At 40.4% G+C, this 12,086-nt stretch overlaps 1 protein-coding gene across 3 annotated transcripts in view; it reads left to right on the top strand.

Moving 5' to 3' along the window:
- Positions 1-34: 34 nt before the first annotated feature.
- HSF5 (heat shock transcription factor 5) overlaps positions 35-12,086 on the top strand; it is a 51,881-nt gene continuing 39,829 nt past the window's right edge. For 2 of the 3 annotated variants that reach the window (XM_079905493.1, XM_079905491.1), the window contains exons 1-2: positions 35-965; positions 5,975-6,349. In XM_079905493.1, coding sequence (XP_079761619.1) covers positions 314-965; positions 5,975-6,349 — 1,027 coding nt within the window. In that variant the 5' untranslated portion in view covers positions 35-313. The remainder of the gene's footprint in view (positions 966-5,974; positions 6,350-12,086) is intronic. The other variant, XM_079905492.1, reaches the window with a different exon arrangement.

The following is a 12,086-nucleotide window of genomic DNA, read 5'->3' as shown; positions in this document are numbered from 1 at the left end:
TTCCCAGCCCTTCCGGCGGGTTTAGGACGCCGAGAAAGCGCGACTTCCCCGCCACTGCACGTGGCCAGGCGGCTGGGGCTCAGGGGGTGGATCGATCGCGGTGCATCCGGCCGCGCAGCGGGAACTCGAGGCCCCATTGGCTGTGCCAGCGGGCGCCGCGGGGGCTCGCGCACCAACGGTCCCCGGGTTGGCGGCGGCGGCCTGGCGCTGGCAGGAGGGGGCAGGGAGAAGCGAAGGCCCGGGTTGGGGGGGATCGAGAACGGGGTGTGAGAGCCAAGCTCGGCGGGGCGAGGCCCAGGGCCCGGGCGGGGCGATGGAGGAGGCGCTGCTCTCCACCCCCATCAACCCCAACAACTTCCCCGCCAAACTGTGGCGGCTGGTGAACAGCCCCCGGTACCGCTCGATCCGCTGGGACGGCCGCGGCGAGGGGCTGCTCATCGACCAGCCGCTCTTCGAGGCCGAGCTGCTCAGCCCGCCCGTGGCGGGGGCCGGCGGCTGCAGCGGCGGCGTCCGGGGCGCCAGAGCCGAGCCCGAGCTCTTCAAAACCACCAACTTCACCAGCTTCATCCGCCAGCTCAACCTCTACGGCTTCCGCAAGGTGGTGCTGGGCGGGCCGGGCGCGGCGGGGCCCGAGCCGGGGCCTGGGGGCGGCGGGCCGGCGGGCGACGGGCCCCTCCACCACTTCCACAGTCCACACTTCCGCCGCGACCAGCCGCACCTGCTCGTGCACCTCAAGAGGCTCACCAGCGCCAACAAGGCCAAACTGGCGGCCGGCCTGGAGGTGCCCTGCCGGCCGCCCAACCGCTTCCAGAGGCTCCTCATCACGTCGGCCTCGGCCTCGGCCTCGGCCTCGGCCTCAGCCTCCGCCTCCGCCTCGGCCTCAGCCTCGGCCTTGGCCGCCACCTCCCCGCTGCCACATCAGGAGCCGCCGCCGCCACCCGCGGGGTCCCAGCCCGAGTCGCACGGTGAGTCTCGCCCCGCGCCGGGCGCACTGCCGTCAGGGGGCAACCGCCACTTCCGAGGGCATTTCCGCATCCTCTCCTTTGCTGTGTCGGGAATGCCCCCGGGAGCCGCTTCCCGCGGTGCTTGCCCGGAATTGGCCGCGGCACCTGCACCGCCCTCACCCGTGCCGGCGCCCCGCCCCGCCGGCACCGCCTCTGCGCTGAGTCCTCCGTGAACATTGAGGCCCTTCTGTGTCCACTAGCGACCACAGGAACCTCTGCGTTAGGCTTGCTTTCTAGTCCTCCCGGAACCCTTTGGGCTCCAAACCTGTATAGCCGTTTACCTTCTCGAGACGCCGTCTCTCCAAGGCGAACACCTCAAATAAGTAGGCCTTTGTTGGAGCCCTGGTTCTGGAAGAAACACAGAAGGGGCTCCTCTGTTCTGATGGGAAGCAGAACAGAGTTCCTATACAGGGTGAGGATATGGCAGAGGTCAAGGTGGGAGGGAACAGTCACAGCCAGGAGAACTTAGAACATTTATGCCAACCAAGGGAAAGTGAACAAGGTGCCTCGAGTGGAAGTTTGTTCTTGAAGATACATGTCATCTTCCACCCAATGACACATCTAAGAAATCTTGGGAGACGTGTTCTGACAACAATCATATTGTAGGTTCTGGAGTAAGGTGTAGAACAATAGGCGTTTATATATCTTAAAAGCAAAAATATAATAATATATTTTGTTGTTTACCAGATACTGTTCCTGTGTAGAATGAATTGGCTAAACAGTTCTTTCATTATAGCTGATTAGACCTGATGCTTATTTAGGTGTTATGGTTAGACAAATGTAAGGCACAAATGGTTTTCTTTACAGCTGTCAAGTTCTAGTTAAACAGGATTTTAGAAAGCTCACATTTGCAGCCTTTGAATTTTTCACTGTTGCCTTCAGTCTTTCAGTTTTGAAAAAATTTTCTATGTATAAGTTTGTATTTACTCAAAGTTCAGAAACTCTCTGATAGAAATTTATTTTATAAACTTGGTTTCTGATGCCCTTCCCCCTCTTCCAGGAAGGTGAGGGTGGCAGTATTCCCTTTCGTTGTTTAAAGAGTCCGTGATATGAAGCAGCATACCAAGAAAGCAACAGAATATAATAACGAGAATTCATTCTTTACCTTCAACTAAAAGAGTAATAGAGACATTTTCATCATGTTAACATGGATTTAACATAAGAGTTGTTGTGGTCCGAGCGCGGGTTGGAAAAGAATTTGCAGACACAAGGCAGAATGTTAAGGAAGGTAGAGTTTAGTAAAGAGAAGGGTCGCTGCAAGAACAGTGGGCCGACTTCCTGGTAGCCAGGGAAAGTCGACGATGAGCATGGGTTGCTTGTCTGTTTTTATAGCCAGGGAACCTGCAAGTCATCTGCTGACTGGGCAGAGTACCTATGCTTTCAGTGTGCTGAGCGAGAGAAAAATGGGGCTAATGTCTTTCCTTAAATGGGATGGGAAAGGGACAGGGCATGCTGCTTGGGAGGGCTCCGGGACATCGCAGTGGTCACATTGTGACAGAGTGATAGGAGTCCTGTAACTCTTTGTTGCGGCAGTATTGACCCTTTGAGTTTATCTTGTTCTTTGTCCTTGGAGCACACCACAGAAGTGTCTGGGTTACTTCTCAGTTATGGAAAAACTGTAGATATACGAATAAAAGTAACACTATGTTCAGTTTAACCTAGGCCCAGGGTTATGAATGAAGCAATGTTCATTTGGAATTTAGAAGATAAGGGATTAGGTTGTGTATCTGTGGAGTTTAGTAGATAAGAGATTAGGTTAGAGTTCTAGTAACCAGTTGGAAAAACAGCAGTGGCATAGGAATGTTCTAAAGGAATATTAAGCCGCTTACTTCCATATAATGGTCATTGAGTTTGGTGGGGAATTGAATGGGAAAAGGCAGTGGAGACAATCCCTTGGCATTCATTTGGTAGAATCTCTGACATGGATATTTGTTTTTCAGATTGTGTGTCTGGTGGGCATAAGGAGAAAAGACTGAAAATGTGTCCGTGGGAAAAATAGGATAACCACTTCAATTAAGAAAGAAAGAAACATACATACATACAAGCCAACTCCTCTCTGATTTTCTTTTTCTCTCCCCCATCTTAAACCCAGTTGTATTCTAAGGATAGAGTTCATTTTAGTTGAAGAAATACAGGGACTACATAGGATCTGATTTTCTTCACTTACAGTTCAGTTGGTCAGCATTTTAAAGATTATTTGTTGACAAACATAAATTTAATTCATACTTTTTCAGTGTAGATAATACATCAATCCATATACACCTGAATTACTGTAGTTTTCATGCCTTTCCTGTTTTTTACCATTCTCCCTGTTGGTGTGTGCAGGAGCTGTGTCAGGTGTGGGTTGTCTGCACCACAGGCTTGGTTCACTAGGGAACTGTGTTACTGGTTTGGGTGGAATGTAATGTTAAGTTCAAGAATACCGGCCCGCCTTTGTTTTGCTTTAATTCCATGTTCTAAGTCCTTGGCTCTTCTATTTTGCCTCACCTAATTTTTATTCTGCTTGATTCTTGCCTTGGTTATATGCCTGACTACACTGCTCCTTCCCAGTCTCCTTTCTGTTTTCTGTGTTCCACTGCAGCTTCTGGTTTAAATACTTCTCTTTTACAGTAGAGTCCTCTGTTTTCGGACCTAGCTGTCTTACCTAGATCCACTGAGCCAGCTGTCCTGTTCACCTTTTGAGAATGTACTTGATAAGAAATGTGAGGATCACATGTTTTTCCCTGTTTTGTTTGCCCACTGTTGTTATTTTATTTTTAGTGGCAGTTTATTTTACACTACTTGTTAAAGTTTTCTGAACTAAGCAGCAAGTCTGAGCACTAGATAATCTGTTTTTGCCTGGGGATAACAAGCTCTCAAGAGGCAAGTTTTGGGAAGGAGGCAAATTCTTTCCTGGGGATTGATTAGCTCAGATTCACTTTTATAGATGCAATAGAAAATTTAAGAACAGAAATTCAGCCTGCCTTACAGTTCCAGGATTCTGGATTTAATCTTTACCAAATATTTCTTAGATGTTCTGAAGACATGTAGGTGATGTTCTATAAAGTTGGTCAGAATAGAACCCTTAACAGAAGAATAAATAAGAGCTGAGCATGTTTTAGTTCTTTATTTTTAAAAAACAAATTGAAAGGAATGTCCTCCTAATCCTAACCGTGTCCTTATGTTAGCAGCATCTAAAGAATATAAATATTTGGCCATCACTCAGAATTTATCGTAGTAGAAGTAGAATTATATTTTAATTCAGATCTAAACCAGAATTATATTTTAATTCAGATCTAAACCAGAATTTGAGAAATCGAGGTAGAGCATTCGTTAATTATCGGCTTAAGTTATTGACAGTCTGAAAATTCATCAACAACTTAACCCTAAAGAGAGTAAAGAAGGGCACACTGTAGCAACATGAAGTTTTAGCATCCAAGAAAAAATCAAGTGGTGGGTAGTTTGGGACCTCAGAAACACCTGTTTGTGAAGAGCAAAAAAATGTTTCTTTAGGTCTTAAAACAAAGAATTCTCAGTGGTAGTTCAAAGTGTGTATACATGTGGAATTGCTAGTCAAGTAGCATAAAAACTATTTTTGTATTTTAAAGGAAAAAAGGAAAAGTAGTTTTTAAGAGGTGTATCATTTAATCTTCTGAGCTAAGATTTTGGTTTTTTCCACATTAGATTTAGAGCTCTTGATTTCCAGGTTCCAGAATTGTTTACATATATGTATGCATATATTTGTTTATTTTTGGCATTAATGCTTTATTCTTTTTAAATTTTATTTTAAGAGTTTATTTGAGCCAAAATCAATTTGAATGAGGCAGCGGCAAACCAGAAGTGGTTAAGAGCGCTCCCTAATGCTTTATTCTTTAGAGGAAATTAAACACTATAGAAATACTAGAACAAAGGAAGTGTAACATGTAGAATGGTTTTACAGTTTAAATATTTGGAAAAGTAGGTACCTGAGTGCCATCTTTAGCAGATGAGTAGCACATAAATTAGATTTCCTTCTGTTTTATGGATTAGTTTAATAAAACAAATTGAAAAAACCTTGTGAACTAAATAATTTAGTGCGTAAAGCCCTTCCTAAGAGTAAATTAGGCTAGCTATATGTTCAAGAACCACAGTCTTTAAAATAAGTTCAGCTTGCAACATTTATATCTTCCTTTTCCGCATTACATAGTATTGGCCTTTTTCTCTCTTCCTCATCTCCACTTTTTAATTCCTTTCTAATTTGCTGGGTAAGAAAAAGCAAATACTGGAATCTCTTGGCCTGAGTGTGTGGATTTTTAACAAACTCTCCAGGTGATTCAAATGTAGATCAGTGTTTGAGAGCCATTGATATCTAGGAAGGGACTCGACTAGAGATACTCTGAAGAAAAAAAGACCATGGAAAATTATTGATTGAGTTAAGGAATGAACAAGCCAGAGTTTTCAAGCTTGACTTTTCTGCAAAGATTTTTATTAAAATTTGAAAAAATTGAAAGGGAGCAAAGAACATTAAATTACTTTTTGGTGTGTGTTATAATTTATATTTCTTCCACACTTATATCTTTTACGTATATGGTTGAGGGCTTATTTTTGTGCCTATTATTAAGGTTCCTAAATGATTTGAAAGACTGGAATTTCTAAAACTTCTAGGAAGTAGTTTACAGGTTGGAAAAATCTGGGTCAGTCAGTTGAGGTGAAAGGTAAGATGACATTTAACATTTGATTTAATGTTAGAGTTTGGCTACTTTGTCTCTTATGACAGTCATATTGAGAACCAGACAAAAGTTATTTGATTATTTTTTCAGCATTATATGTGTAATCTCATATTCTGGATTCTGAACAACTTGTTTTTACCAGTAAATTTCTGTTGTGTTAAAAGTGGCTGAGAACTCAACATAGCCACAAGTGAAGAGAAGCGCATATTTTGTGACTTTTGGTTTACTGCGTCTGGTGGTGTAATGTAAGATTAGTAAATGTGCTCCTCCTCTTTTATGCAGGACCAGTGGCTGTAGGACAATTCCACCGGTCGTTCCGGCGAGATAGTTTGTCTCCTTACTCCTACGTATCAGCTCCATCCCACAACCACGGTCCTTTCCCTCTGAAAGGTTTAGATCGGACCCCGATTCCTCCTAGAACATGGCAGAACTCTCTTGGAATGCACCCAGGACAAGTGGAAACGTCTCTCACTTTTTCAGATAAAGGGGTTCCATTTCCTGTACTACAGAGGTTTCCAACTGAGGTTACATATACCCTGCAGCCCAGTGCCACATCCGTACATGTTCAACAAGGTCCTCAAACAATGATCAGCTCCTCCCAGAAATATAGTAACTACACACCGTCAGCGCAGTACTCCCAAGCCTACTATCCAACAGGTATGAGAAATTCAAGTTCAGTGGCTTCTCTTAAGGTACTTTTAATGAGAATTTATATTTTTTTAATGTGTTTCTGTATGCCTAAACAAAAATAGGAATATGCACTTAAGAAATGTCAAAGATTTCTCATGAGTACACATTATTTAGCAATAATGTAAAATTTCATTGATGCTTAAAAGTTGTGAAAATTCTGTTCGTGCGTAAAGGTATAGGTTTTAATGAAACTGTTGTATCCTCAAAATATGTCCTAGTAATAAAATTAAGACTTAGTACATCAGACCTTGGTATAACTCCTGCTCTTGGTGTAGTAGTTTTTTGTTTTTTGTGGGTTTCTTTTTTTTTTTTAGAAAACCTGCTTATATACATATGACATTGTTTATTTTTTAGTTATGTAGGTGAGACTACCTCATAACGAAATCATGTTAGTATCTCAGTAACGAAGTTTAATAAAAGAGCAACTCACCATCTCTTAAGACTCAATTATATTCTTGTAGTAAAAATGTGATGGTGTGGTTTGGCAGTGCAGTCCCTGCAGTGTTAATCCCAGCCAGTGAAGAACTGGGAGTAGCAGAGAGAAGAGCCTGACAATGACAACTGACCCAGAGCCCAGCCAAGGGCATGGAAGGCCTGCTAGTAGATCTCAAGCCACTCATTGGGAATCCTTAAGATAGTGACCCTCTATTTAGCTTCTTGGGGCTAGGGAGTGTCTTTTTTGGGGGGGGGTACATTTTTGCAAAATGATAGCATTACCATTTAATTCAGAACAATTTCATGGTTTTGCAGAAGCACCATAGAGGTGATGTGTGTTTTCATGTAGTGTTTACCCAGAGTGATGAAATGGGGCAATAGAAACAAGTCAAGGGTCAAGGCTTTCAGAAACGACTGGGAAGAGAAGAAAGGGGGCAATCCTTTGCCCTATGAATTAAGGTTCTAGGCATATTAATTAAGTACATCTGGAAGCAATTTCTAGAGGTATTTTGTTAGACCATTTTTCCCAGGCAGGACGAAATCAAAAGCTAAAATAAGTGGAAGGCATGTGAATTAGATAAGGGGGTAAATAATTTGTTGCCTTTTAAAAGTTGTAAATTTGGGAACTGTTCCATTTGTAATAATACTCACTATTTTCTAGCTGGTAGCATCCAACATATTGTTTTATTATTGGCTCATTGCGGTTTACCTAAATATGGCCAGTAAAAGGGATTGCTTTATTTTCTCAAAGCACTTAAGTTTAATAATATTAAAATAATAAAACCAGAGTTTAAATTAGATTGGGTTGTATAGATTTTTGGAGCTGCTACTGTTTTGGAGGATGGAGTTGAGAAGGAAAAGGGGAAGGAATTATATGGAGTAAGATGATATAGCACTTCTAATCATTTACCTATTAGAGATTTAAAAAATTTTTTTTACCTTATTATATAAAAAAAAGTTGAGGCCTAGTTCTTTTTCCCAGATATTCAGCTACTTCTTTGAAGAACAAAAATATCTGGGTGATCTTTAAAAACAGAAGATGACTAATTTCATGTTATAAGTTGTATATCTTATGTATAGCAACAAATAGTATCAGATTTTTATTGAGGAGTTTAATCCAATATTTTAATAAACAAATTAGGCATTTCCATCTAAATTATAATTTTGGCTGCCTTCCATATATGCATAGAATATATATATATATATATATATATATATATATATATATATATACACACACACACACATACATACACACAGAGAGCCAGTCTGTGCCTTTCTTACACTTGCTTTATGTTCTATAGCCTGTCAACTGGACAATACCCCTACTTCCCCTCCTTTTACCAATAAATGTTTCTCTTTCTTTTCCGAACCTCCCTCCAAACCCCCCTCCTCACACTACTAAAGACTAAAGACTCAAAAAGCTTCTGGGGAGTTGAAATTTAGAAGGACTGCAACAGAGAGATGTAGAAATGTTCTTGGCCTTCTAATTTGGAATTTTGGAGAAATTTTCCTATGGACGTATTAGACATAGTGGTTAGGTTCTATATTACTGTTGGTCCTTCTGTTAAGGTATAGATGGTTATAATCTGGCTTAGGAGCCAGACTAGCCTATATGATGATGTTTCTACGGGAAAATGTATTCCAAGTTCTAAACAATCCTCTTGGAAACTCCTAGTTCTAAATTTTATGAGAACCAGTTATATAGTATTTACTAGAAAACACTACAGATTGTTAATATTATTCCTCATTATGGAAATACTGTTTGTTAAATTATTGTGATTTAAGGATATATGTTATTTTAAAATATTTTATGTTAGCTTGGATTTAAATTTGTAAATAAATTTATTAATTTGATAATTACACTGGAAATCGTCTCCAAGAGTCCAAGGTAAGGACTAGGGAAGAGACACATTAAAAGAACAAGTAAATGCTGCTGATGTTTTGATAATGTAGAGTGAATATGAAATAGAATCTGGGGTTATGTGAATTTTTTGTTTTGTCTTCTTTGATATGGATAATTGAAATGACTATGAAGGTTCTGAGGTTACGAGAAAAAGAAATCTCATGATTTCATGATGACTTCAAATATATAGAGGAGTTCTATGATACAATGTAGGCAGAATTGCTTTGAACATTCTGAAGTACTACATAAATAAAAAAATAAAAAGTTGTATTGTTAAATACATAAGACCTGCTATGGAAAAGAAAGTGCTAAAGAAATACTGTACACGTACTTAATTCCTCCAAATTTTAGGTGAAGGAAGCAAAATGTAGTGAGCAATTTAACCAATATTTAGTGAGTACCTGTTTATGAAGGGTTTTACAAATGACTTTCCCAGAGTTAAGTAAAATGCTATTCTCAGAGGCAGGATGATAATCACTCCCAAATCCAGCTCTCCAAATCCAAATAAAGTAACTAATTTTGGAATAATGGTCATACTTGTATCCTTTCAAAGTGAACTATATGACTTGAGGTTTGGATCAAATTTTAGTAAAAAACAATACTCAACTTCATTTAAAACTTAGTTATAGGGCTTCCCTGGTGGCACAGTGGTTAGGAGTCTGCCTGCCGATGCAGGGGACGCAGGTTCGTGCCCCGGTCCGGGAGGATCCCACATGCCGCGGAGCGGCTGGGCCCGTGAGCCATGGCCGCTGGGCCTGCGCGTCCGGGGCCTGTGCTCTGCGACGGGAGAGGCCACAGCGGGGAGAGGCCACAGCGGTGAGAGGCCCGCGTGCCGCAAAAAAACCCCCCCCAAAAACAAAAAAAAACCCCTTAGTTATATTGAAAATAAACTTGGATCTGGTCTTCAAATGGTATAACCAGTAAATTTTGAATTTTGTAATATTTCATAAATTATTAATTTCTCTAGTAAAGCGAAACATTGAGACTAAAAATCTGCTATCAGACTGACTCCTAAATTGACTCACCTGAATTATTTCTTACATTTGTCATTCCTGTCTTGAAGCATCTGTTTTCTTTTTTATTTATTTATTTAATTTTTGGGGGCTGCGTAGGGTCTTAGTTGTGGCACGCGGGGTCTTCATTGCGGTGTGGGCTCTTCATTTTGGCGCACGGGCTTCTCTCTAGTTGTGGCGTACAGGTTTTCTCTCTCTAGTTGTGGCATGCAGGCTTAATTGCCCCCCAGTATGGAAGGCAGATTCTTTACCACTGGACCACCAAGGAAGTCCTGAAGCATCTGTTTTCTTTGCCTAGATCGTTTATATTTTTTCCAGTCTTATCACTTCTTCAAAGACAAAATGTTGTAGATCCAGTGCTATTTGACTCTTTTTAGTCTTACCCTATCTTGAATTCAGTTTTTTTCCTCTAATGCTATTTTCACAGTGTGCTGCTATAATTTAATGTCCCTTTTTTATGAAAAACTTCATTTAAGACCTTTTTATTTTACTCATTCTCTATATATTTGAACATACATAAGAATATTAATATATTCATATTTATATAGAGAGTCCTGTATTGAGGAATTGTTTTCCTTTGACTCATGTTGTAATGCTGAATTGACTCAAAATCAACTTTGATTTTTTTTCTGCATTAAGTTTTAAGCTCACAGCAGTGATCAGCAATTTGTAGCTACCTTTTATCTCATATTTTAATTAACAAATACTTGTATAACAATCACTGCGACCAGGTACTATTCTGAGCACTTTCCAAATATTAATTAGTTTAATCCTCACAACAACCTTATAAGATAGGGAATGTAGTTATCCTCATTTTATAGATTAGAAACTGAAGCACAGCCAGGCACAAGCAGGGCTGGGGAACAAATCCGGGCAAACTGACTCAAGGGTTCATTATTTTGGCCACTGTGCTCTGCTGCCTGCCTGCCTGTCATACAAAGAGGGACTTTTGTTTTGTTTTTCTTTTGCGAGAGACTCTTTCCTGATATATCTCTTACCCAGAGTTAGTTACTTCCAGATAGAGTAGATGACAGAGTTTGGTGGGGGGACCTCCCCTTCTGTGCTGCCGGTGACAGTGGGACTGGCCCTGGGCTGTTGACTCACCCTGCTCAAGCAGAGAGAACATACTCCAGCTGTTGGAGTCAGGGGTCCAGTTTGGGGGCCTCTGAGGAGTGGGGCTGTGTCTAATTCATTTTTGTATCCCCCTGCACCTACCATAGTGCTTGGCCATAATGGGCCCTTAGTAAATAATTTATTGAATGAATGAAATAATTCTAGTCTCAGCTTTGCAGTTAATCATCTGATGGACATTGTGACATTCTGTGGATTATTTCATGTCACTCAGCCTCAGTTTCCCTTTCTATAAAGTGGCAATAATATTTTGGGTCGGGGATTAAATGAATTAATGTATGTGAATAGACTATAAAACTTAAAACACTATTTACATATAAAGGATAACATTTTAAAAACTGTATTTAAAATGGGCCTAGATATTAATACTTTAAAGGCTAACTAAAGTGGTTTGTAAGAACATAACCTTCCCCTGAAGGTACATATGTTTATTGAAAAACATATTTTGTATCATTATTAAAATTTTTTTCTGAATTGACTCTTGGGCAAAGAAGGTTGCTTATTATTGTTTTAACGTACATTAAATTTTAAAGGTTTGATCTCTAGGCTTCTAATCCTACATAATGTACATAAACAAGTATGGAATCTCAAGTTATAGGAGCTTTCTGATGCTCAGGTAGCCTGTATTGTCAGTTTCTCTGAAAAGGGCTGATTTTGTTCTTATGGAAAGAGGGACTTGGCATAGATACACCAGGAGGTTTTCTTTAGCTGCCAGAAGAAACTAAGCAAAAGCACAATTATATTTTCCTTTCTCTTTACTGAGGTAAAATATATGTAACATAGAATTTACCATTTTAACCATTTTTAAGTGTACAGCTCTGTGGCATTAAATACGTTCACATTATTGTACTAGCATCACCACCATCCATTTCCAGAACTTTTTCGTCTTCCCCCAGCTGAAATCTGTATCCATTAAACACTAACTTCACATTCCCCTCTCGCCATCTTTTGGCAACCACCATTCTACTTTCTGTCTTGAAGAATTTGATAACTCTAGGGACTTCGTATAAGAGCAGACACATATTTGTCCTTTTGTGATTGGCTTATTTCACTTATTTCAAGAGTCATTGATACTGTGGCATGAGTCAACATTTCCTTCCTTTTTATTTTTTATAAATTTATTTATTTTTGGCTACATTGGTTCTTTTTTTTAAACATCTTTATTGGAGTATAATTGCTTTACAATGGTGTGTTAGTTTCTCTTTATAACAAAATGAAT

This window comes from Stenella coeruleoalba, assembly GCF_951394435.1.
Source record: "Stenella coeruleoalba genome assembly, chromosome: 19".
Classification (NCBI taxonomy): Eukaryota; Metazoa; Chordata; class Mammalia; order Artiodactyla; family Delphinidae; genus Stenella; species Stenella coeruleoalba.
Note: the sequence above shows the minus strand (reverse complement) of the source record. Positions and strands in the feature narration are given on the sequence as shown.